Source organism: Heterocephalus glaber, unplaced genomic scaffold (assembly GCF_053883595.1).
Source record: "Heterocephalus glaber isolate CG9 unplaced genomic scaffold, H.glaber_assembly_v1.0 deba00001561, whole genome shotgun sequence".
Taxonomy (NCBI): domain Eukaryota; kingdom Metazoa; phylum Chordata; class Mammalia; order Rodentia; family Bathyergidae; genus Heterocephalus; species Heterocephalus glaber.
The window spans coordinates 7807501-7833665 of record NW_028258349.1 but is presented as its reverse complement, the minus strand read 5'-3'; the positions used below and the strand labels follow the sequence as shown (position 1 = coordinate 7833665).

At 45.6% G+C, this 26165-nt stretch overlaps 1 protein-coding gene across 9 annotated transcripts in view; it reads right to left on the bottom strand.

Annotated features, from left to right (window-relative positions):
• Positions 1–26165, bottom strand: part of Znf536 (zinc finger protein 536) — a 439199-nt gene that overhangs the window by 157017 nt on the left and 256017 nt on the right. For 6 of the 9 annotated variants that reach the window (XM_087191003.1, XM_087191007.1, XM_087191008.1 and 3 more), the window contains 2 exons: positions 8341–8493; positions 1872–1946 (listed from right to left, as the gene is read on the bottom strand). In XM_087191003.1, the coding sequence (XP_087047129.1) occupies positions 1872–1946; positions 8341–8493 (228 nt within the window). The remainder of the gene's footprint in view (positions 1–1871; positions 1947–8340; positions 8494–26165) is intronic. The other 3 variants (XM_087191006.1, XM_087191009.1, XM_087191010.1) reach the window with 1 other exon arrangement.

The window sequence follows — 26165 nt, the reverse complement described above, 5'->3', positions numbered from 1 at the left end:
GCTAGAAGAGGCATAATAAAAAAATTTTTAATAATCAGTTCATCATTTGGGAAGACTACACAATTATTGGAACCATCTTACATTAAGCCAGCTTCCTACTGACATATGGCATGAGATATATATTCAACTTTGGAATATCATTGGTAACTTCTTTCAAGTTATAAAGTTTTAGAAATATATGACCAGTTGGTTTAATTAGTTCATTGTACCTATTTTTACATAATCATATCTTTTATTATTCTGAGCATTCACTCTGCACTTGATAGATCAAAGGAACCCTCACTGTTCTGGGGAGTTGTTTTGGAGCTATTGAGAGCAAGTTTCCAACAGCGCCTCTCCAAAAATAACAGGTGGATTCATATTATTCTCTTTGGAAACCCCTTTATTAAGCTTTTAGGAAGTGATTCATGTTTCTAACAGCTTTTTTCTTTTTTTTATGCTAAATCTCCAAAAGTGTTCCTACTTTTAAGTTGAGCAACTGATATTTTTTTTCTCGTATTTGCACCCTCGATTTGATATTTATTTAGTCTTCCTATATGTCTTTACTTAGTTAATACCAGGAGAGATAAATACAGTGGAGCCTTTGCAATGAAGCTTCAGTACATTAATATAAATTGTACACTAATTCCCCCAAAGCATATATATGTTGTAAACCTGAAGACTTTTCACACAGCTGCTTATTGCTAAACAGTGCCTTGTCCAGAAGGGGACAATCTGTGTCTCTAATTGCTGTCACTGAAGCCGAGATTCATTATGTGACTTTCCCATTAAAATGTGAGCATTAATTTGTATAATGAAATATCACCCACTGCAGTGTTCATTAGCCATGCCCTACTGTATACGGCACATTGTTAGCTACCTAGAAACTGTAGTTAATTTCACTAATGGATATTTCCCTACTTAGTGTTTGGTAGGAAATTTATACTGTAACATTACCTCTTAAACTTTTAAGGAAATTTAAATTCAATCAATTATTTTCAACAAAAGTTTGGGATATCATTAAGGCAGGAAGAGCAAAGATGAAGGGCTGTAGAGGAGCAAAACGGGTTTTTAGTTTGTCTTAGAAATAGAAAAATGGTGGAATTTTAACTTAAAAACAAAAGGAGAATCATCTCTCTTTGGAGAATGTTTTTTAATGATTGCTCAGGTAACTGTTCCCATGCTAAGGACAATGCTAGACACATTCCTTGTTGGAAAGAAGATAGGAAAAACTCCCATTTAGCCAATGCATTTGGGGAAATGTATTTAATGTGTTTTTCTGTGTATTCCATGTGTTTAAAACAGCCTGGTCACCTTGCACAGGAGAGAGAATATGAAAGCATCACTGGGAAGGTATAAGCCAGGTGTGGTGGCACACGCTTATAATCCCAGCATTTGGGGAGGACGAGATGGGAGGATGGCGAGTTTGAGCCGAGCCACAGAAACTTAGCAACTTATGGAGACCTTGTCTCAAAATACAAAATAAAAAAGGGCTGGGAATACAGCCCAGTGCAAAGGGCCAGGGTTCAATCCTCAGTACTACAAAAGGTGGGGTGGGAGATTGTGCATACACCAGGCACGGGGCACCTGGGTTAGGCCAGCCAAAGCCCCCACGTCCACCAGCATCTATGCACCAGCCAGTGCCTGGGAGGCTTTGGGGGAAGAGAGGCAGATTCTATGGTACAAGCTGCTGATCGCCTCTACTGCTAGGATTGAATCCACCCCATGTCCCTCCCGGGGCTCAGAGCACCTGCACATGATACAGTGCCTATTTCCCTTCCTCACCATCTTGCTGATGTCACTGTGCTAGTGGGGAAACTGAGGCATATGGGGCCAGTCTGAGGTAGGGGTAAAGAGGAGCCGGGGTGCACAGTACTTCCCTTTTAAGTCACCTGGAGGCTGCGTCAACACAATTTGTGAGGACAAGTCACTTCCTCCTCTCCTGCTGGTTATGGTGTAGGCACACGCTGTCAAAGAAATGGTGCATTAATTCCCTAAAGCAAGCAAGAACTTCACTCAGAAAAGTAATAATAACAATACAGTGCAGTGGTTAAGAGATTGGCATTCCAAATTAGGCAGATCTGAATGACAGTCATCCCAGGTTGGGCAATTCTGAATGGGCAGCTGCACATCTCTGAGACTCATTTCCTTCCCTTGCACCAGAGCAGAGGATCAAGCCCTGATCACTACGGTGCTGTGAGGACCAGGAGCAGAATGGCAGGCACAGCTTCCCACAGTACCTGCAGGTGGGCCTCTATAGAAAGCAGTGGCTCCCTCCACTCTGCTGCTGCTACCCTGTCCCTACCCTGTCTGGACTGTTCAGTCTTCAGTCAGCTGCTCTCATCCTATGTAGACACAGCCTCGGCCATGAGGCAAGATGACTCCCAGGGGTCCTCCCAGTCCCTGCTGGGTGTGCAGCCTTTTGAGAAGTGTCTCATTTCCACAATTCTCTTTGGTCCTGTACAAAGGAAAACCTCGTGCCTGGTGATGAGAATGCCCATGAGGGCTAGGAAAGCAGCCCCTGTGGGTGACTCAGAGAGCACCCTGTTGCTTTGGGAGGGCCAGCAATCCACATGCCCTTCAACCAGAAGCCAAGGCCTTGGACAGTGGCTGAGAGCCCTGAAAAATCACTGCTTATTTCCCTGTGTGGATCCAGTTCCCAACCCAAGCCTGGATCCAGACGTGCAGCACATCAAAACCAGATTAATAAACCACCCACATAATTTGAGAGGGGGGGAAACTAATGCGATTTATTTTTAATAAGTTGCTGAACTTTAGGACCTCCAAGTTTTCATCGGTGAAGTTGCTTATTGCGTTTCTCTGTGATGGTCACTGCTGAGACCACAGCCCTCTCCTGGGAAACCCATACACATGGGCCACACAAGTAACCCAGCCTGGAGAGCATGAATGAAGTGATGCCCTATCTGGGTTCAGGTAGCAAGTGCATGCCCTGGCCTTTCAGGGGCTCATCAGCACCTGCCTGTTGGCTGCCCACTGAAACAAGTCCACTGGACCCTCTAAAACATTTCCAAGGACCTTCTGAGATGCAGCCAGAGGAGGGGAAATGGAGGGAAAGAACAGACTCATTCATGGGCAGCCACTTCGATGGTTGGCTCACCTTGGGGGAGACTCTGGGGACAGCTCTGCTTCCCCACTGTCCCCACTGCAAGTTATAGCTGAATGTTTACCCATGCATCTCTGTGATGGTTAATTTTATGTGTCCACCTGACTCAGTCCCCCAGCACCTGAATATGTGGTTAAAGATTATTCTGGATGTGTCTGGGAAGGTATTTCTGGGTGAGATTAACATTCAAATCTGTAGACCCAACAGACTGCCCTCCATGTGGGTGGGCTTCCTCTAGTCTGCTGAAGGAGACTGGGGAAGAATTGCTTCCCTTGTCTGCCTTTATTGAGGTGGGACATCATTCTTCTGCATTTGACTCAGATTCAAATTAGAACTTAGACCATCCACACTCCTGGGTCTCCAGCTTGCCAACTGCATATCTTGGGACTTCCCAGCCTCCATAATCACACAAGCCAATTTCTTATCATAAATGCATGCATACACACACACACACACACACACACACACACACACAGGGAATCATGCATTGCTTAACGAAGGAGATACATTCTGTGAAAGGCGTCATTAGGCAATTTCATCCTTGTTTGGACATGACAGGGGCACTTACACAAGCTGAGATGGTGTAGGTCAGTCACTGGATGTGGCCTCTTGATGTGAGCAAGAGACACAGTAAGCACAACATGAAGGAGTCTCCTGATATCACACCATGTACTATTTTACTGTAAACTTTTCTTTATAAGTAAGAGTATACTCTAGCCGGGCATGGTGGCACATCCCTGTAATCCAGGCTCTCTGGGAGGCTGTGGCAGGAAGATCACAGGTTTGACCTCAGCCTGGGCAACTTAGCAACTTGGCAAGACCTTGTCTCAAAAATAAATAAACAAGTAAGTTAATGGCAGGGTTGTTTAGTGGGTAGGCCATGGGTTCAGAAAAGAAAAAAGATAGAAGGCCCAGTACCACACACACACACACACACACACACACACACATACACACACAAAGGTAGGAATACACTCTAAAATATCAAAATACAACATAGTAAATACATAGATCCGTAACATAATCATTTGTGATCATGGTTGAGCATTATGCACTGTAGATAACTGCGTGTGCTGTGTTTTTATACACATGGCAGTGCAAGTTTGTTTACACCAACACCCCCCCAGACACATAACAAGCTGTGCTTTGCCATTGCAATATCACTAGGTGATAGGAATTTTCAGTTCCATTATAATCTTACAGACCATCATCACATATTCAATCTATCATTGATCAAAGCATCGTTACTCGACATAGGATCATATAATCTCTATTGGTCATTTCTCCAGAGAACCCTGATACAATCTTCTTTCCTCCTATACTGACTGGCTCTGAATTCAGACCACAACCCTTGTGCTCTGGAAGAGAAACTGCCTCTAACCCGTGATCTGGGGCCTCATCACCCTAGGGCAAGGCCCAGCTTCCCCAGGCTATGCAGCAATCAATATGTACCCTGCCAAGGGTTGGACTGGAGGAGCCTCTAGGCTCTGATTGGCACTGGGGACTTCCAGGGACCTGCAGTCGCTTCCCCTCAGTCCTGCTGTGGTTCTGGCTGAAGCTGGGGGACAGCAGACACATCCTGGCTACCTGCAGGCTCTCTCTCTCCCAGCCCCCAGGTGTTCAGAGCAATCTGACTGGTGTATCCACTCAGCGTCTCTCTAATAAACAGGTGTTGGGAGAAGAAGAGCAGTAATTAAGTTAATGCAGTGGAGAAAGAAAGGAAAATGGTTTTTTATCAGTCGATGTCACACAATCAAGATTTCTAATAAAGATGGAGTGTGATAGAAAAATACAGAGAATGGGCCCTCTTACAGCCCAACCAATTAAAATGCACTTATTACATGTTGGATTTTTAAATGCACTGGTATGGATCCATTGTAGAAAAACTTTAAAAGATGGCATTTTGGACAACATGTATTTTTCTTTGATAGACTGTTGTCCTCTGGCCGGGTCATCTGGAAACACAAAAACACAAGGAGCAAAGGGGAAGGCAGTTTGGTGCATCTCAACCACTTGAGCCCCACATGCAATCATTTATTAACAAATAACTAGATTTTGATGTTTAATTACTCATGTAATCTCCACTTTTACATTGTCATAATGGATGTTTACTTCGGTGATTTATAACATGTAACACTTTCTGTTCTATTCAAATGCACAAGTGTAAGCATTTTCCAACTTCTTTGTTCTTAGATAAAAAGGAAATTGATCTTTATCTGGTTACCATTCTGCTTTTTAAACATGGCAAATGCTGTTTCTGAGAAAAGGGGGATGGTGGGCATGTGAGGTTTCCATGGCTTCTTTCATTTTCTCCCTTATTCTAGGAAGTTTCTGGAATACCTCAGCTGGTGGCCCAGTCTTGCCTCCCTCAGAGCCTCCAAAGACTACTGGTCATAAACTTCAGAAGTTTGCAAAACAGAAGTTTGGAAAAATGAATCTTTCTCAAAGTTAAACCTGCAGAAAGCAGTAGTACCTGCCTGCTTGATTCCATCTGGGTTCATCAGACTCAGAGAGGCTTTGGTCCAAGTACACCTGCAGCATGCTGGGAAATGTTTACTCCAAAGGGTGGCCGCTGTGGGTGAGGCCCAAGGGGGCAGCGACACTCTCCCTTCAGAGGCACTGTCCCTTGCTTGCTGACCCACGCTTCCGGCAAGGCTGACGTCGCCCATGAGGAGCCACCCATAACCCACCTGGTAAACTCGGCCCAGGCCTGTGTATTCACATCAAATAAAAGCAGAGTTACAGACACGCCTGGCCTGCTTTCCACTCTTCTGTGGACTGCCTGACAGTGAGTGCCCTGCAGGCAGCATCCTGTGCCCTGGCAGTATGTGGCTCTCCCCACAACCACCACCATCTAAGGGGACCCCAGCTGCAAGAGGAAAACAGACATGGCATAACCTGAGAAAACCAGAGAGATGTCTGAGATGACCGCCCTGGAGCCTAGTCATGTTCACTAGCTCACTTATTCATTCCTTCCTTCAGCAAATACTTTGAGTCCCTTCCGTGATCCAGGCACTATGGTAGGCATCTGAGACACAGCTGGGCAGACAGAAGCTTGTACCCTCCTGTAGTTGACTCTCTAGTGCAGGAAAAAAGACTAACAAAATGCAAACATGAGGTAGGCGTGGTGACACACACCTGTAATCCCAGCACTCTGAAAGGAGAGGCAGGAGGAGCAATTTAGGAACCAGTGAGACTTTGTCTCAAAATAAAAAATAAAAAGCTGGGGATGTAGGTCCAGGTTCAATACCAGTGACTTCCAATAAATGAATAAATAAAGTATGTCACAGGTCAGATGGGGTAGGAGCTCCCATCTGAAGCAGGCAAAGGAAGGAGAATAGAAAGTACTGGTGGGGTTTTCGTGTGTTGTCAAACAGGAGGGCAGGGAGGGCCTCAGTGAGAAGGAAGTGCTGGTAGCAAACAAAGCCTGAAGGGGAAGGAAGGTGTCTGGCAGAGAAGTGCCAGATGAAAAGACACCTAGGCCACAGCTCAGAGGCCCCTCCCTGAACTCCTAGGGGAAGGGGCTCTCCATTCCATCACCCCCAGGACTTCTGACCCCAGCACTTCTGAAGGGTGCATGTGCTCCCCTGGACCTGACCTCATCCTGGAACAGTTGGGGGATGACAAGAGGAGAGTCACTCCCTTAACCCAGCATTTGTTTCATCATTCAGGTTTTCCAATAAATTCCCTGCGACCCTACTCAGTATAAGGTGCTCTTGCAGGCCCTGGGGTTATAGAAATGATAGCAATTTAAAAATGGACAAAACTGCCACCCTCACAAATCTTAGTTTCTGGGAGACAAACATTCATAAGGAAACAACAGAGCTGAACAAGGTTGCTTCAGTGTGTTAGCTTTACAAAAAAATAAAGCAGGGAGTGAGGGATAGTTTGATCAGGGTGTTCAAAGATGGTTTCTCCAAACAGAACACATTAAGCCTAGTGATCACCTGGAGAAGAAGTTTTTAGATGGAGGCAGTGGTGTTATAAAGGTCCCACTGCAGGACCAGCATTCTGGATTGGAGGAACAGAAAGAAGGCAAGGGAGGTTTCATTTTGGAGATGCTAAGGATGAAGACCAGTGCAGGACAGGTTGGGAAGTGAGGGAGGGGCCACATGGGAGACGGTGGGACCCCTGCATAGTCTTCAAAAATTGCTCTGGCTGAGATGACTCCACGAGAGTCATACTCCAGGACAAGAACAGGCAGTGAAGATGTTTGTACCTGCAGCGACCAGGGAGAAGGCAGGCCCACTGCCACTTGTCCTCAGGGCTCCTCTCTAGGTCAGGGAGATTTGTGAGTACCAGGTGAGGTTCCAGGTGTGGGGCTCCTCAGCCTTAACCACGCTATGCACACAAAGCCAGTATGCACTCAATATCCCTGCACAACCCTGAGCGTTATTGATTCCTTGGCAAATAGACCACAATTATTTTTGAAAATAGATGGCATATTTGTCTATCCTCTGAAGCAGCTCATACTCCAATAGATAAAGTGTCAGGAGAAAAATCAAAGAAAATGGAGGTGTCCATATCTTAGATAGATTTTTTTTATATATTGGCAACGTACAAACAACTAGCAGAAAAGCCAGGAAGGACAGTGGCTGAGGGACAAGACAGAAAAAATGTCCTCCTTGAAAGGGGCTGATATGATGTCCAAACAGGAAAAATGACCAGAGGGCCCAGCAGCCATTTCCCTCTACATGGGCAAAAGCATCTTGATGTGTCCTTTGAGGAGACCCAGCAGAAAGCCATTCAACCTCCAGGACATGTAGTGTGAGGGGCTGGCTCTATGTGGTCAGCCCTAGGGATGGCCTTGTGACCCAGGCTGGGCCAAAGGCCTTTTCCTGGACATTTGGGAGAGCCCCTTATACCCTTCTAAATTTCAGAAAGGTTCAACTGGATCTCATTACTGACTCCTGGTTCACAAAGGGTGTCTGGAGGTGCTATGTCCCCACAGCAGAAGGAAACTGAGCTATGACAAAGCATGACAGTTACGTCTTTGTGTTCATGTGCCATTTGGGAGGGTGATGAAGCACTTTGGTTTTGAGCAACAGATCCTGGAATCAGAGTCATTCCTGACTCACCCAGTGGCACACAGAGGGGCCCATGGACCAACAAAGTTGTGGATCTGGGTCAGAAATATGGCTGCTCACAAGCCGCCGCCTCCTCCTCCTCCTCCTCCTCCTCCTCCTCCTCCTCCTCCTCCTAGGAGCCTGTGCTCTGGACACACCCAGATCTCTCACCTGTGTGTATCCTCAGGTGGACCTTGAGGTGATGGGATGTCCGGAATGTTTTCCCGCAGTATGGGCAGTCCTTCATGGCCGAGCCCAGGCTCCTGTCTCGGAGCAGCGCCGGCTGCTGGACACCGGCAGATCTCCCAGCCTCCTCACCGATGTCTGCAGCAGAGGAGAAACATTCTCACATCACTTCAGCACATGTCAGAAGTTGTTCGCACCAAAACTGCTAACACCACACAAAGTTAAACATGTCAATACTACACCTGTCTATTTCATTCTTTAAATCTGACAGAATGCTGACAATTCATGTATTTTCTTGTTATTCTCTTAAATTATTTCATCTTTCCTATCATCATTTTAAGCAGCATATGGTACCTTTATATTGAACTGAATTAAACAAGAGAAGAAACAGCTGTGTCAGCAGCTGGTTTGATTTCTTCTTTTGCTTAGTTCCTATTAAATATTTTTTTCAGAAGTTTAAAAATGTGGGTGTTTGTTGAATCTGATTAATTTATAATATGGATTAGCTGGAGAGTTCACTACAGGATAAAAAAAAAAATCATTATTTTCATTATAGCCAGCAACAAATGGAAAGAAAAAAAAGTATCTCAGCTGATTCCCTAAGACATGCAGACATACAGCTATTTTGGGACAGGAAAGAAAATTACCCAAAACTGATCATTTCTTCCTTGTAGAGTCTTGTATCTATCGCTGGCTGGTGTAATCTCAGGAAAAGGAGAAGAAAAAGTATGGAAATGTGGCTCCACAATTAGCCTATGATAAACATACAGTGACATATTCAAAGTCATGTGCAGAAACTCAGCTGCAAAACTCACATAAACTTAGAACACTGCATTTAAATCTCCATGCAGTGACTTGAGAAGTTCCTCTGTAAAGTATCAATACAAATTTTCCTTCCTGCTGTTATTTGTTATGTAACCCAAGCCATTAGAAAATGGAATAAAATTTACATACGGCTGCCTTCTGCACAAAAATGATGGGACATAATAGTAAATAAAACTGTGAAAATATCTAGTGGTTGGAGGATATGTTATTGCAATACCCGAGGCCTGACATCACACTGCTGCACAGGCGACATTGGGGGAGCAGGATGAGAGCTGGGAATCTGCATCTCCAAGGAGAGAGGCAGGCGAGAGACCGAATTCTGGACTCGCTCCTTCTTCCTGGATCCCAGGTCTCCTTGCTGAGCTGGAGGCTGAAGGCCTGGCACAGAGTCCCAGCTCCTGAGCCTAGTGGTGTCCTTGCCACAGTTTCCAGCTCACTCTCTAGCTTCATGGTAAATCCCACTGTGAGAACAAGGGAACCTTCTGGGGTAATGAGCAGATCTGTGAATTCTGCAGAGATGAGAATAAATAAGATTTGTACCTTCCAAGCAATGGGAAATGCAAATGGCTTTTATTCTGCAAAACATCCGTTCCTGGTGTTCTCTGCTAATGGCCAAAAGGGACAGACTTATAGACCACGAACAAGAAGAAGGCAAATACACTTAATTCTTATTTGGGTGTTTGCTGCAAGTAAGTGCCGAAGTGCTTTGGCTTAGACAATCCTCCTTGCATTGGGACCATGGATGACCAGATTACTACCCTGGGAAAGTTCACTGAAAGCCCATTTTTAATCCCATTCTTCCTCCCTACATTATTGGAAGGCCTATCCAAATGGTATAATTACTCAGACATATTTTCTAATAGACAAAAATCTGTGCATAGTGCTCGCTTCGGCAGGACATATACTAAAAATCTGTGCATAATCAGTTGCATCTGCATATAAGAAGGAAGACTAAGCTCACCCCCACCTGGAACTCAAAGTCAGTCACTTAACCCCAGCAAGTGCTAGATTTGTGATCATACTAATGAATGTGGAAAGGCTACCAATGATGGCTTCTGGATTAGGACAAACAAGCTTGAGTGTGGCAAAGTCATGCAGACAAATGGCCCACATACATCCCAGCCCCATGGGATATTCCACAGCCGGCAGGTACAGTCTACCAGGGGCTGCTACCAGGGCACTTTATCATGGCCTAGAAGAGCAATAGCCAGATACCCATTCCAAGCCAACCAACCTAGGTCTCAACAGTTGAAATGTCATTTCCTTCTCACATCCCCACCACCTACCCCAACCCACCACAGGCTGCATTTGCTCTCTTGGCACCTCCAGCTTTCCTCTTGCTGGAATCACGAGGTCAGCTTCAGCAATGATGAGTCTGATTAAAATTCTGCCCAAGTGCAACTGGAAACATAGTTAAGACACCCAATTTAAGTTCGGAAGCCAGTGACCGTCAATTTGAATTACAAGCAGACCTAAGTGTCCCCAATATTGACTGCAGGCTACAGTTAGCAGGTGTAGCCTTTTGAAGGTAAATTCCTCCAGGTCCTCCCATCCCATGAACTGCCCCAGAAGCTTTACCCATGGTTCCCCTCTATGAACAGCAGCAAGGTGGTGCAGGAGAGATGATGAAGGACATGTTTCTATTGGAGTTTTTGGTAGTGCTGGCCCAGAGTGCATTCTAGATAAATACAGAGACTAGGCAGGGACGCATTGCTCTGAAAGGCTGTGCAGAGTCCCGATGAGCAGTCCTCACTATATGTCACTCTAAGTGATGGCTCATATCTGTTTTCCTTTTATCTTTCTATCTTGGATATGTGTGGCCCAATAAAAAGAATAAATTTGTAAGATAAACAGCTTTCTTTGCAGATTTAAGGGGCTAATTTTCACTTTACACAGAAATGGCTTTTTCTGGGAGGGCCAGGAGGCCTATGGCGTTTACTCTTTGACTAATCCTCCTAGAAAAACAAACTCTGAGCCACGATGAAGGGGAATGGTGGGTGGTCCCAGGAAGTGTCCAGAGAGGCGGAAAGCCAAGTGCAGGGAAGGCTGGGCCAGTCTGGTCCAGCTGCACACTCCTGGGGCCCCGGGTGTGCAGTCCAGTTGGTGCCTGGGTGGGTGCTGGCAAGACCGCCTGCTGACTTGGGCCCGGGCCCACCAAGAACCCGAAGCTCACTTGGAGGATGAGATGTGCTACTCTCCATGCCTGCTCCCTCCACAGTGTGAGAGAGGTCAAGGCAGCCCCTCTACAAACCGCAGGACCACTTTCCTTCCCTCTGTTTTCTGCTCTACACAAGTAGCCAATGAGAGACAGTCACCTGGCCAGGCTGCAGACAAAATGGTCCTTCCCCAGCCACTCCAGAAAGCAGGCCGCAGAAAGAAAGAGTCATCTCTGTGATCCTTTGTCAGATGGTCTGAAGATTGGTTAGAGTTCTTTTTTTCTTTCTCCTCCAACTTGCAGTGTCTGCCTTCTGTCTTCTGTCTTCTGTCTCCTCTCTCTCTCTCTCTCCGCCCCCCTCCATTTCTTATACTGGCGATTATACCCAGAGCCTTTGCATTGAGATGTATCCCCAGCCCCTTTTTATTATTTTGAGATATTTTAGATTCTCAGCAATATGCTAAATTGCCCAGCCTGTGCTTGAACTTGTAATCCTCCTGCCTCAGCCTCCTAGAGTGCTGGGATTATGGGTGATCTCCATCGCCTTAGGCTCAGACTCTCTAAGTATGTTGCAGGGCAGACTAAAAGTAGACAGATGGACAGAGGTTAGCCTTGAATTTGCCACTTGCTCTTTCTTGCTTATCTGTGAAAGGAGGAATCGATTTGCCAGCAACTAGAGACGGAGATGTCGCAAGGGGCCCAGGCACTGGGATGCGGGCAGGGAGGCATCTCCATGCTTAGCACACCCTCACTTTGGGGGTATCTGGGGCCCCCATGTGGTACAGAAATGGAGGAGAAAGTCCTGGGGACTTTCTTTTCTTGACACCCACCCGCCCCCAAATAATACAGTTTCCTTTCTTCAGAGGTGGATGTCTTTTATGGATGTCACATATAATATTCCAGAGAGACACAGGCTGTCCTTGAAACCTTCCCAGAATTTCAGCCTAGAACCAGTGAAATGACATTGGTATCAACAACGCTGCCAGCTTTCTCCTGAGCCCACAAGCTTAACTGATTTGCTAAAGAGAGACAGGCCCAAACAATTTGAAGTTGTGTTTTATAAATATGTTATTTGAGTGTAAGGGGACATCAGAGCAATGAACTTCCTCATTTCATCTTCTCAGGGTCAGAAACCACATCTTCCACATTTCTATTCGCTTGTCCTAATCCTCCAAACATACAGCAAGTTTGGCCTAATGAAGGCGACATTAAGGTGCACACCTTCCCCAAGTCACCCCAGAGGGAAGACAACTATGAGCTGAAGGAGGAGACAGGGTGGGTAAAAATGGCCATAAATCATCTTAAAATGCTCATCATCACCTAAACTGAAAAATGGCAGTACTGGCTGTACACAGAGAGACACACACTTTGAAAGAAACACCTTTTCCCAAGTTAAATATACTGGAGGAGCTCTCTGAAGCCATCCCTGAGTTTGGTGGCCTTGATGTACACAACATGATTTGAATTTATGAGCATCTCATTATACACTTAACCTTACTCATATATAATATGCTTAGAATTTTAAAACTCAGTTTATCAAATGATTTTGTACCTTAAGGGTAGATTTTTGCACAGATTATCTTTAAATAGGGAGCTTCCTTGGTGTATTTAAAATAGGCTTGTTTGCCAACAAGGTTGTTCCAAGAGGTAGGAGGTGGAATCTTTTCCTCCTGGATACCTAATGCCTGGTTGCCCTTAGGTGAATCCCTTCACCACTCCCCTGGTCCTTGGTTCCTTATTCACTCAGTGGGGCTGGACGTCCTGGGGTCCTTCAGCTCTCACTTCTTATAATCCCATGATACTGGAAGAGCCCTAAGCACCCCAATCTGTCTCTGCTTACTGCCTCTTTTTGGCCATTCATCCACCCACTCAGGTCTCACTCCAGAACTAAATAAGGACCTGGCGATGAGTCTTAGAGAGATGGAAGGAAATGACTATGAAAGGGACAGTAAATATTCCCTAAATATCCCATGTGCCCTATATTTCTCAACTTCCTTTCTGTTAAGTGGAGATCAGGTGACTGGTCCTGGCCAATGGGTAAAGGAGACACAGGAGCCAGTGAGCCTAGACTCCTCCCCCCTGCTCTGTAGCCATACTGCAATACAGAGTTGAGATGGCAGAATCACAAAATAGAGGGCATCAAGGTCACTGAGCCACCAGATGGGTGGCAGCTGACCCATATCTGCCTTTGTATGAATGAGAAATAAATCTTGGTGACATTCAGCCATGGAGATCTAGAGGGATACCATTGTGGGAGGCCATCAGGAATTAACTAAGAAGAGCAAGTCCACTGCTGAGCTCTTCTGAGTTTATACCCAATCTATAGGTTGTCCCATTAGTGCACAGATGGGGAGAGACAAAAAGAAGAACAGAGAGAGACTGACCCAAAAAGGGAGGTGAGACAAAAAAGAGAAACAGGTATTTTTTAATTGCACATGTACTCTCAGTTCTTGGTTCATCCTAACTGCCAGGCAGCCTGATCTTTCATATGCCCAGTACATTTTGGAAAGATTCTACTGCAAAATTATAATGATGAAAGTGTTGTGGATGATGGTGATGGAGAGCATGCAGTGAGTGGACAGTTACCCTGCAAGCTCATGCAGGAATGGTGCTTTCTGTCTACCTGGGCATTTACTACTTTATTGTATAAAATGCCACAGTATTTTATTTTCTATGAAACTTCTGGTATAACAGTAAATATAGTACATCTTTCCAGATGGCTTTCCAGTAATGCTTAAAGTCTACTGCATGTGAAAAGACCACAAAAGCATGACATTCACTTCACTAATGAAGAAAACAATATTATTTATGGAGACTAGGAGGTGAGGAAGCAGTTCAGTAGGTTCTCCCCCCAAATAACATCCTTTTTAATGTCTTTGCCCACACACACCAGTGCTTTAAGATATTTTCAGAGGTGTGAAGTAACTCCTTGGAGAAAGTCCAAGGGAATGTATAGTTTCTCTTAAAAGCTTAACACTTTCCCTTATTTTGAAAACTTTAAAATTCACAGGCTCTAATAATGCACTGATCATGGTGATAAGGACACTCAGTCAAGAAAGGAGTTCATTTTATTTTTAAAAATGATCTTTTTAAAGTTAACGGTATGCATAAAAATTGCAGCATTGCTGTAAGCAACTCTGCGTAGCTCTCGGAAGACATCACTCATGCCTTGGGTCAGTGTTAACTTATTTTTCCTATTGTTTAATTAAAGTTCTCAGTTTTATGATGGCCATATATAGTCATGTTAACCAGTTAAGCATTAATATGGATTGGTGAAAGTATTTGTTTAGAGAGCTATTTTAGAAAAGGATGTCATTTATAAGAAGGCCATTGCCAGCTTCCTTTAGGGTTACCACAAACAAGGGTCTGGGGTGGCCCTGGCGCACATGAGGTATGGAAGTGGAATGTTATCTATGCTAGCTTTTGTCACCTTGATCCCAATGTCAAAACCAAGCAAAGCTCCACTTGGATTTGTCAAGATAAGATTTCTGGAATTGGAGAAATAGGTCATTAAGAGGCTAAAATTTTTCATTTTTTAAGAAAGAAAATATAAGACACTAAGATTTCAAATAGCTTCTCTAAAGCAACATTTTGATGAGTTAAGTGAAAATGAATCAGAAACACATGGATTAAATTTCCCTTAAAATACACAAGGGCTTTAAAATCAAGCATTCTGGGCCAAATGTGTTTCTGGTTTTACCAAGCCCAGAGCCCTTTCTTAATCATCTGGGGAGTCTGAGGAACTGGCATGCTTGTGATTGGGCCACCCATGGGGTCTCCTCCCTTTGGTACTGTGAGATGCTGCTGTTGACAACACTGCCTATAATCTTCTGGCTACCATCTCTTGCTGTGGCCCTGAGGACCAGCTATGAACTGGTATGGGCAGAGACCCAAACCCCAGCCTGGGGACTGACCAAGGCTGCAGCAGGTGGGTTGTGGGGTCCACAGAATCCACCTGGGACAAGACATCGGGCCTGACATATCCTCTGAGATTTTCATATTCCCTGACTTCTGTTTGGCCTGGTCAGGTATGGTGGGCTGAAGCCCACTGCAGAGACCATTAGGCTGAGTCAGGGCAGAGTAGGATCTCCCATAAATATGGCCTTGGTGAAGAGAAGCAGGTAGAATGAATCAGAATTACAGCCCAAGTACCTGCCACCTCCTGGGCACAGGTGCTGATTCCTACAAGGAAGAGCTCACTGCTTTTCAGAATCACCTCCTGTTCCTCAACATCAGCAAACCCCTACCCAAGGGACCTCCACCATTGCTCTGGCCTCATCCATGATCTAACTCCCATTCTCTATCCTCAATCCCTCTAAGGCTGGTCTCGCACCTTCTTGTAACTGTTATGGTTTATATCTAAAATACCCCCCCAAGACTCATGTTTTCAGAGGTGGGACTTTGGGAAGGTGATAGGGTTAGGGAGGCACTATACACATCAGTGAATCAAACTATTAATGAGCTCTTAGCTGAATATGCTGTTAGGAGGTGGGACCTGATTAGAGGAGGTGGGTCACTGAGATGTGACTGAGAGGGTTTATTCATGTCCTTGGCTTCTCTCTTCAAGCCAGCTTACCATGGACTGAACCCCCTGGAGCTGTGAGCCAAATAAACTCCTTTCCTTGTCAGCTGTGTCAGAAATTTGTTCTAGGGATGGAAAAGTGACTAATATGCACTCATTTCCCCAGAAGTCTCAAGGAGTCCTTATTCAGGCTTTCCTGCACAGGGCACCTCTTCAGGAGGCCATCTCCATCCATGCTATGGAAGGAATCTCCCATCTCCTGGCTTTCAGGATTGCTCTCTCTCCCTGGTATGATCCTTCACAGTACACAGCTCCTTTGCAGATTGCAGCTGACCTGGGTGTTGGGCTGCTTACTGCCTGTACCTCCCTAGGGCAGGAGCTCCAGGAGTACAGGAGCCAGTTGCTCTTTCCCCACATCATATCCCCAGCACATGCTAGGTGCTCAGCTCCTAGCAGGTGTTCCACAAAAGTTTTTGAATAAATAAAAGAATCATAGGAGGCAAGTGAATTAGAATTCACATACCAAGACCAGCTCTTATGAGAGAGAAGCTCCTCAAGCAACCTGGGAGGAAACTCCCCAGGACACTACCAGAATCTCGAATGTTCCTCAAAGCCTTCAAGGTGAGCATCCAGGCAATGGAGTTTGAGGCCAACAGGTAGGGAAGGCGGGGATGTCTGGGGAGGCTTCCTGACAGAGGTGCCCTTTGGGTGTCTTCCAGGTCTCTCTTCATCCAGATGGAAGGAACCGCAAACACACAATTGCAATAAGCAAGGCCACGAGCAGCCTCTTTAGAAGATGGTGGTTGCCTTGCTGAATGAGGTAGCTTCTGCCATTTCATTTACTCAATTTCTGTCTAAAAAGGAAGATCTCACTGCCAGAAGGAAAAACAGCCTCACAGAAGCATGAAGAGACCTAATCTACAGAAGAGTACAGTAAAATAGATATTTTTAAAGTAATCTATGACCCAATTGCTACAATAATTATTCTAAAATATTTGTTATACCTTCCCTTTTAATTTAAGTACTCCCTTCTCTCTAAAAAAAAGAAAAAAGAAAAGGAAGAAAAGTATAGAAGGCTCTACTTTCAGTAAAGCATAAATTCCCAAAAGATTTCTACATAATTTATTTTCTTTAAAAAAATACTATAGCTTTTAAGATCCTCTTAAGATAATTTACAGCCCCCTCCTATAAGAGGGTGGGGTGGGGGTGGGGAGAAGATTGGAGGAAATCTGACTGCAGGAATTCTTACCTAAATGACACTAAGAAGGAGCGGGACCAATCTTTTTTAAAATGCATTTGGTCAGTCACCATAACTTGTGGAGCTGAGTTTTCTCCTGGGAATGGTGCACAGTGAAAGGAGAGAGGATGATTTGGAGATAACATCTCCCTCGGAGACATGTTTTGCCATATTCTTTTTTAAACAAAGAAGACATCTTAAGCACCTTGCGATATCTTTCATTTAATAGTGGCAGAAGGCAAGTCCCTGATGAACGCTGGCCTGTGTCTTTCTCTTTAACCAGCTGAGTGATCCAAGCTTTTAATATAGCCGTTCCAATTATTGTAAAAGTCATCTAGTACCTTATATCCACAAATATTGACAGTTTATTGCACAACACATTCCTGACATTTGAAGGTCACACCATACATAATACATACTCTTTTATAAAAGTGTCTGGAACAAAGAGATACATGATAAGCAATTACCTCTCCTGGCTTGTATGTATGTACAGTCCCGGGCTGGCTGCAGGTTGCACGGGAGGCATACGCACCATTTTAAATAATCTATTAAGGCGGCGCAGAGGCATTCATGATGGATAATTATGAAATGGCTCATGTGCACGCCACAGTGGGATTGGCTCGCCGGGGCACGGGGTCTGGGCAATTCTCCTCTGCTGAGTTCGGGTCACATTGCCACTTCTCCACAGAGGGCCCTGTCTCACTTCACACTCGGATTTTCCCCCAAAGCCATTAAGCATAAAAGACTCACAATATGTTTTTGTTTTTCATACTGGTTTACATGTTGCTGAAAGGAATTTTAAAAATCTGCAGGGCCCAATTCAGATGCCCCCGAGGGGCACTGGCCCCAGCTCTGGTCACAGCCATAGGGCCCCTCCTCTCAGGCTGTGGCATCCAGAGACCTGTGGCACTCCAGCCCTGACTCGAGTCCAGCACAGAGGTATGAAGCTGTCACGGCAAAAATCAGGGTGTGAAGGGAGTTCTAAAAAACTTGGCTGACATCGAGGTCACCCTGGAATCTCCAGGGAACATTCGGAGAAGAAAGGCACTATTTATCGTCCCCTCTGCCAGCAGTTTCTCTGTCTCAACCTCACTTGTAACTTCTAGAGTTCAATCTGATAGACAGGTTCAAAACACAGACTAAGTGGAGGTTTTGTAATCCAGAAGGCCTCAGTCAAAACCAAGTTCACCAATTCTTAGCAGTGTAATCCTGGGCAAATTACATAATCTCCCTGAGGTTCCGTTCCCTTGTCTGCAAAAAAAGGACAGTCGTAATAATTCACACCTCAAGCGAGACTGTGGAGTAAGGTACATAAATCACTTGTTCTAACGCCCTGCTCAGGTATGCTCCGATGATATTGGCCTTTAACATGAATATTGCCAAAAGGGCACCCTATATGCAAGGGTACCAAGGGGCAAGACCCAAACCTCAGGGTCTCCCCACCCTCCAGTCCCGTGGAATCAGACACATTCAGAGGTCCAGAATGAGGGAGATTTTTCCTTCCCAAGAGGTCCAGGTTGCAGCAGTTCCTCCCAAGCTCTAAAAACCCAGGCAATTCTTCCAAGTTAACAGTGGAAAACAATTCAGGCTGCAATTGAGCTTCGCATAGATGACAATCTTTAATCACAGATGAAGCGGCAGATCATTAGAATCTACACCAAGCTCCCTTCCAGATGATACTAATGGCTCCTGCATAATATATATACATGCATGTGCAAACACACACAAAAAATATATATATAGTTGTATTAAAATAATCGGCAGGCCCTCAAGATAATCAAAAACCTCTCCAAGAGTAATTTTATGTAGGCTTTTAGGATGAATGTCCTAAAATTTAAGACACAGGAACAACATGATTTCTATAACGATGACATGTTTATTAGCATTAAATCCCAGGAAAGAGGACTTATTTATAAAGAATACATTTTTGCATCTGAAAAGCATGCCTATTAGGACGTGTGTGTTTCTTTAAGAAGCTATTCTGTTTTAGAGGGTAGCTGGTAAGACAGGGCACCACGTGATCAGGAGGTTGCTATGGTAAATATGCATTTTTTATTGAAGAGTAAACAGTGGCAGAAAACAAGTGTCAGTTGCCAGCTCTGAAGTTACTGCCATTTTTGAGCTACATGTACTTATCTAGCCTTCTTCATTTGAGAATCTGTACCAGAGGAACACCATCACTGGACCAAGATTTTAAATTTTTAAAAAAATAAATGGCCAACTCTTCAATACCTTATAGTGCCAAGTATTTTATTTCGTGTGTAAAAATTACCAAAAAAAAAAAAATTATCCAGCTCTGCCAAGTAGCCACAGCACAGGTTTTTTCTGGAGATCTGTTTGCCAGGCGGTGGATCTCCAAAAGACAAAACCTGTGGCCTTGAGGCCACAGGGCAGAGAGGAGGCCAAGAAGTCAGCCAAGGTCACACTGCTATCCACTGTCCTGGTACCTGCAGACAAATGGCAACCAGAGCCAAGTGAATGCCCTCCAGGTCCACTGCTCAGAGGGCAGGGAACTTTAGCCAATAGGACGTCATACTTTCTACAAAGTTTTCACCTTATAGCAATTGGCAGGAGTGTGGATTTATTCCTGGTAGTTCTTGATAGGAAACTTTGTTTCCCTGTGATATAGTGACATATCTGACCTTTCTCAATTATAAATCGGACTACCACGTCACTGCCCAGTTTTAACCCCAGAGAGGTCCCCGTCCCCTGCAGAGTGAGCTGTCCACCAGCCTCTCTGTATTTTTTCCTTCTCTGATACCAGCTCTCCTGCCAGCCTACAAAGTGTGGAGGACAAGGGACTCCTTCTCCTCCATAATTGGCATGGTAGGTCTCTAACCAATGCTGACCTAAGGCACACATCAGGAATGGATACGTAAATTAAGTGAACAATCCCAGCTCCCAGGCTAGCTACCTGGGTAGGAAGCAGTTTCAGGCAGCAAGTTCAAGTCTGCACATTCTTCCTGTGATCAAACATAAAAGTATTGAGCGTTGGCAAATTTTTCAAAGAAACTTTGAGCTCTGGGAATGCCATGGTCTAGTCCAAAGGAATTTTAACCAGGGACAAGGAACCACCAAAGCAAGATGAAAGCCCCCAAAAGGAATGATCAAGAATCAGCAGCCCTGGCTGTGATGGGGAGGGAGCCATTGACAGCAGAGCCTTATCCCCACAATTCCCAGCTATACACAGAGACCTCCCTGCCCTCCCCTAATACAGGGACACACCCAATAGCTTTTCTTTCTGCCTGTAGGGGCTGGCTCAGACATCAGAACACCTCCTAACAACGAGGTCTGTTCAACTCCAAGATCTGAGTTCAAATCTATGCTCTGCCAGCACCAGCTCCGAGACCCTAAGCAAACTGTTAACGCTTCATGAGCTTTAATTTCCTCATTTGCAAAACTGTGTAACAGTGCTTCTCATAACAGAATATGTTCATCTCCTTAAACACAGGTAGTGTGTTTGAAAGGCCTTTATATATTTCAGTCTTACAGTGGTACCATGGCAAAGCAGGAAAGCCACTGGCTCTGTGACAGACAGCTCCAGGCTCAAATTGAGCGCTGCCACTTTCTAATGTTGCCCAGCACTCAACACTGCCTGTAAAATGGGAATTTGCAATCTCTTATGAAAACCAAATGAGATAAGAGGAAAAGACATCTGGTAGACCCCCAAATTGCAACCCCTTTTGCCACCTATGTGGTCCAAACCACAGTACCAATAAACCAGGATAAACCAGCAGGTGACAAACCACACAATGGAGTTACATGGGAGTTTCCCTCCCCTGCACATTCTAGGCAGGATTCATACTACCAGACGCCTCCAGCCAACGAGGTAGAATCTAGGGTAGGTAGAATAAGTCTTCATGGACCCCTGCATTCTCTAACTCACAAACTCACAATGTACCTGTTATCTAAACATCCCTTTGAGGTGAGCGAGTGAGGGGGTACAGGGAGGAAGACCTGAGAGAGAAGGGGAGAGGATGTGTGACCACAGCTGAGCCCATGCTACCCCAGGCTCCATTGGCAGATGGACTCCTCACATCTCTGTCAAGTGCCTGGTTCATGCAGATGTCTGGCAGCCACAACTGTACAGGTCATGGGATCCTTCATCTTGCACTCAAGGAGTCTGCACTCAGAGACCTTCTGGCCACCGCAGGAAAGCATATCCCAACACTGAGAAAGACCTCACGAGCTTAAGGCAGTCGGCAGTGACATGGAGCTGAGATGTGATTTAAGGGACAATGCTGTGATCCTTCCCTCCATGACACCCAAAGAAGACCATGGAGATGCAGCTCCCCCTCCTCCCAAAGCATCATAAACTCCCCCCTCTCGCCACTGCTGGCCCAGGAGGTAAGGAATTTCTCTATCAGATCTCAGAATCTCATACTTCCCTGTGCTGAGATTCTGAAGGACAAACATCAGCTCCAGTCTCTGTCTGCATCTGCCTGGCTCCTCCTGTTCAGTCTTTAGGGTTCAGCTCCAGCACTGCTGGCCTGCAGAGACATTCTCTGACCTTCCGGACTAAGTCTGCTCTATTTCCTCAGAACTCTACCTGCACAACATCTGTCAGGAGTTTAGACCTAGTACAGGCTGAGTATCCCTCATCTAAGATGCTGGGGGCCAGCAGCATTTTTAGTTTCAGAGTTTCCTTTATTTTGGAGCACATGCATACACACAATAAGATATCTTAGGGATGACACCCAAGTCTAAAGAAGAAGTTCATTTATATTTTGTAGCACCTTATACACATAGCCTAAAGGTAATTTTATACAGTATTTTAATGCACTTATACTTTGTGCTTTCACTGTTACCTGTCTTATATGAGCAGGTGTGGAATTTTCTGCTTGTGATATCACATTTAGTGCTCAAAAACTTTCAGATTTTGGAGCATTTTGGAATTTTAGCTAAGTTACACTACCCCCCACCGTGTGTGTGTATTATCTGCTTAATATTTGTCTCTCCCAATACACTATCTGTTCTTTAAAGGCTCACATGGGTTCTATTTTTCTTGTGACCCCAAAACCACCTGGCACAGTATGGACCCTCAGTAAATATTGGTGACCGAATGAAGGAAGGAAGGATGCTGGAGAGGACTAGGCAGCCTCCAAGGCAGTACAATCTAAGGAGCCATCTTTCCTTTGTAAGTATCGCCCTGTGGCATGTGACCCCAAGTCCAGGTGGGCTGTGTCTGAGAGTGGGCAGTCTGCAGCAGTTCTCCCCAGGAAGGCAGGTGACAAGGACACAGGAAGTCTGATCTCTGGGCAGCCTTCTCCTCAGCCAGCACAGCCACTTTTCCGGGGTCTCCAGTCTTCTTCTTTTCCAAGCTCTTCCTGACAGGATGCAGGGCCCCTACTGGCAGAGTCCAGCCTCATGGGACAGAAGGAAGAGGAGGAGGAGGAGGAGAACTTGCCTGGGTCTTCGGAGCCTCCCTTCCCCACAGTGCTGCTCAAGGTCTCCGTGCAACTCCTCGCACTGCTGGCCCCTTCCCCATTCACACCGGCCCTGCAGGAGCCCCACGGTCACACAAAGATTTGGCTCTGTTTTGCAGCAGGGCCGGTGGCTCTGGGTAGTCCCACCCAGAGCTGGGCAGAGGGAGGCAGGTGGCATGATTTGGGCGAACTTCAGCATGTGATCTGCTGGGCCAGGACCGCTGCTGGTGGAAATGGTGAGTTCAGCCCCAGGGGTAGCACATCAGGTCATTCGTTCTGCCTCAGTACTTCCGCTGATTTTGGGGGCCTGAGGAAAAAGTCTGCCCAGACATATGTTCTTGGGGGCATCCCCACATGCACCGCCAGAATGAGGAATACTTGGCCCTCCTATCTGTGTGTTGCTCACTGGCTGTTCCTTTTCCTCAGCCTGTGTCCCACGGTCCTGCAGGCTTCCTCAGCCCCTCCTCCTCCATCACCCATCCTGAAGTCGGACAACACCCAAGATTTACTCCGAAGCAACTCTTCAGTCTGTTGGGCTTACTGTGGCATCTCCAGTCTCTAGCAAGGTGCCTGGCACAGAGTAAACACTTAATACATATTTATTGCCTAAATAACAATCAGACAAGATGACACCACTTTGCTGTTAGACACTAGACACTAGTCACTTTCTCTTTTTTCTTTTTTTTGGTACCGAGGATCGAACTTGGGTCCTTGCACTTGCGCAGCAGGTGGCGAAACCACTGAGCTAGATCCCACTTTTTCTTTAAAAGGGCAAAGCACTTTTCCATTCCCTTTGGAAGCCCTCTGCACTAATATTCAAAGCAGTGCTGCACACACACAGTACACAGGGTTCTATGATGTTAATTTCTATCCAATAACCGAGAGACAACTAAATGTTGCAAGGTTATTCAAAACTCCTGGCCCTTATCCTCTGACTTCTCCTCAGGGGGAAATTGAAGGGGAATACATTTCCTCATCTGTATGTTAAAGCACGGTTATAATCCACCTATCATGATTGCAATTTTGGGAATCAAAACGGAGATCCAAAACATTGGTGTGATCTACATTTTAGCCACATATATTATAATAAATTAAGTCAAAGAAAGAGTTTGGCATTAACTATCACTCTATTCCTTTAATACCCTATAAAAATACTGAAGCTGTTCTCCAAAGAGCTTGGCCTTCCCTGCCTTCTGCCCAGGCATCCACACTGCTTTTGCCCCACTGCCTGCAAACCAAAGTTACAGAGCCAGATGCTGGGTTAGAGCAGGATTGTGCACTCTGAGCATTAACTGGATTGAGTGTCTGCACCATGGGCTCAAAGCTGCCCAAGGCTACAGACAGGCTGCCAGTCCTGCCTGGCTGTGGGCATGCAGAGAGTCCATAAAGAAGCAGGCAGGTTGGCCAGCAGGCTGGTGAGAGGGTACTACACTGGTATTTGCAGCCACACAGCTCAGTGGACCTGAAACTGGAGGAAAGGGGACACACTGGCCACCACCCGAATGACTGAGACCGAGTCCCTTCCCATTCTTAGACCTTTGTTTCCACTTGGGCAGCATGTAAGGATAGGGCTCCAAGTGTGATGAAAAAGGTCTGGTCACATAGGGTTTCCTCGTGCTACATTTGTTTATAACATCTACAAATGAAACAGTTCACTGACATGGAGCCAAGGTTTTTAGCATCTCCTGAGGAACTCTGGTATCTCCTCCTGGTGGGTCTCTGATCCTGAGGGGCAATGGTTGCTAGGCTAAGCAATGGTTGCCCCTTCCTCATCCTCACTACCTGGCCACCCCCACCCTGCTGGCATCCCTCTGAATTTGCCATCTCAACCAAGCCGATCTGGACACCCCGCCCTTTCCACCTCTAAAAACTGCGTTAATAACCTTAGTTGAGCAAACAAGGCAGAAGCCTCCAGTCTAATTCTCATAATTATGATGGGTCTATTATTTCAAAGCCAGCGATGATTGTGAGGTCAGGTACTCAGAGGAAGAGGGAAAGGCACATTCTTTAAAGTGATAGCAAATGTCCTTTGATTCTTTGCTGTAATGCCAAATTGCATCCAGAAATGCTGAAACGTGTGCTCAGGGCCTTAGTCAAATTTCAAAGAGGTCTCTGGAGGAAGGGCAGTGATCAGAAAGAAAGATGCAACCAACAGAGGGCCAGGCAGTTTGAGGACCAGGATTCAGCAGCCACGGGGCCCAAGCAAAGTGGGTGGTGACATCTTTTCCCTGCTGTGCTGGCCTGCAGGGGGTCTCTGTTCCTCACCACACCTGGCCTTCGCCCATCTGCTCCAGTCTGGGAAGGCCTGATCCTCTCCTATCTGTCTCTTCAGGTGTTGTCTGTAATCTCCTCACCTCACTTCCCCAACCAGCATACCCTTCGAACTTTCCCTAAACATTTCTACTCCAGGCCATGTCGCTTTGGATTGCTCAATCATTCCTATCATGAGTTTTGATTCCATCCCGCTTACCAAGAGTATCCCATGGGTCTTCCTGTCTCATAATCACCAACAAAGCTGAGCTAAGGGCTGCCCCACAGAGTCCCTCAATAAACACATGTCGGTTGACCTTTCCATCAAGAAAGACACCATTGGGCCGGGGATTTAGCTCAGTGGTTTCGCCGCCTGCTGTGCAGGTGCAAGGACCCGAGTTCGATCCCTGGTACCAAAAAAAAAAGACACCATTATTATTTCCTCCAGGTCTTTCTTTATAGGGCTTCTTCAAGGAGGAGGGAAGCTCTGACCAACGACTGAAAGCAACTTTAGACTTCCTGGCCTGGCTTCTCTACTCCTTGGTCTATGCTCCCAGTGCTGGCTCCAATGCATGTTTTCTGAAGCTCTTGAGTTATTTCATTCAGCCAAAAATATAAACAAGAGCCCAAGACAGGTGCAAAGGTATCTAAAACAGGCAGTGGCCCACAAATGAAATGGTTGCCCAGGAACACAACTGCTGGCTACAGAGGAGGCTTCCAGAACTTTCCAAGCTTGAGCATACATCTTTAGAGGGGAGCCAGTTCTTTTCATGGTCCTCACAGCAGGCACATCAACAAAGGCCAGTTTTCCTTTCTGCCCTTGCCCCTTTGTGGGCTCTTCTGTGGGCCCACACAAGATTCTCAACTGAGTCCTTTCTGGATATTTTCATCTTATTTCTGGGAGCTTCCATGAAGAAAAGGAAGAGCAATTTCACATCTACTTTCACTTTGCCCGCTGTAGATCTGAGGCAGAGGGAGAAGTCCAGGAAAGTCCCTTTGTTTTACCAATTGTGCTCCTGTGGTCAGCCATGGAGCACTTGCTGAGGTATGACTTTGTGCCAACAGCATGAGTCACTTCCAGTGAGGAAAATTAGGCTGAGATTTTTTTTACCCTGATGGTGCCTACTATGCTCAAAGAAGGACAAAATAAGTACATAGAAAACAATAGTAATAACCCTGCAATCTGAACTAATGTTAACATAAACAATAATGCCTACAATTACTATTATGACAGAGGCTGACGCTTGTGGAGCACATTCTACATAGGATCTAAATCCATCCCTTAAAAGCCCTGTGAAGCAGGAAGTATGACTCCTCCCACCACACAGATGAGAAGACAGTCCAGGAGAGGGTGGTGCAGACTGGAGCCAAGCTCTCCTGGCTCCCAGCACCAAC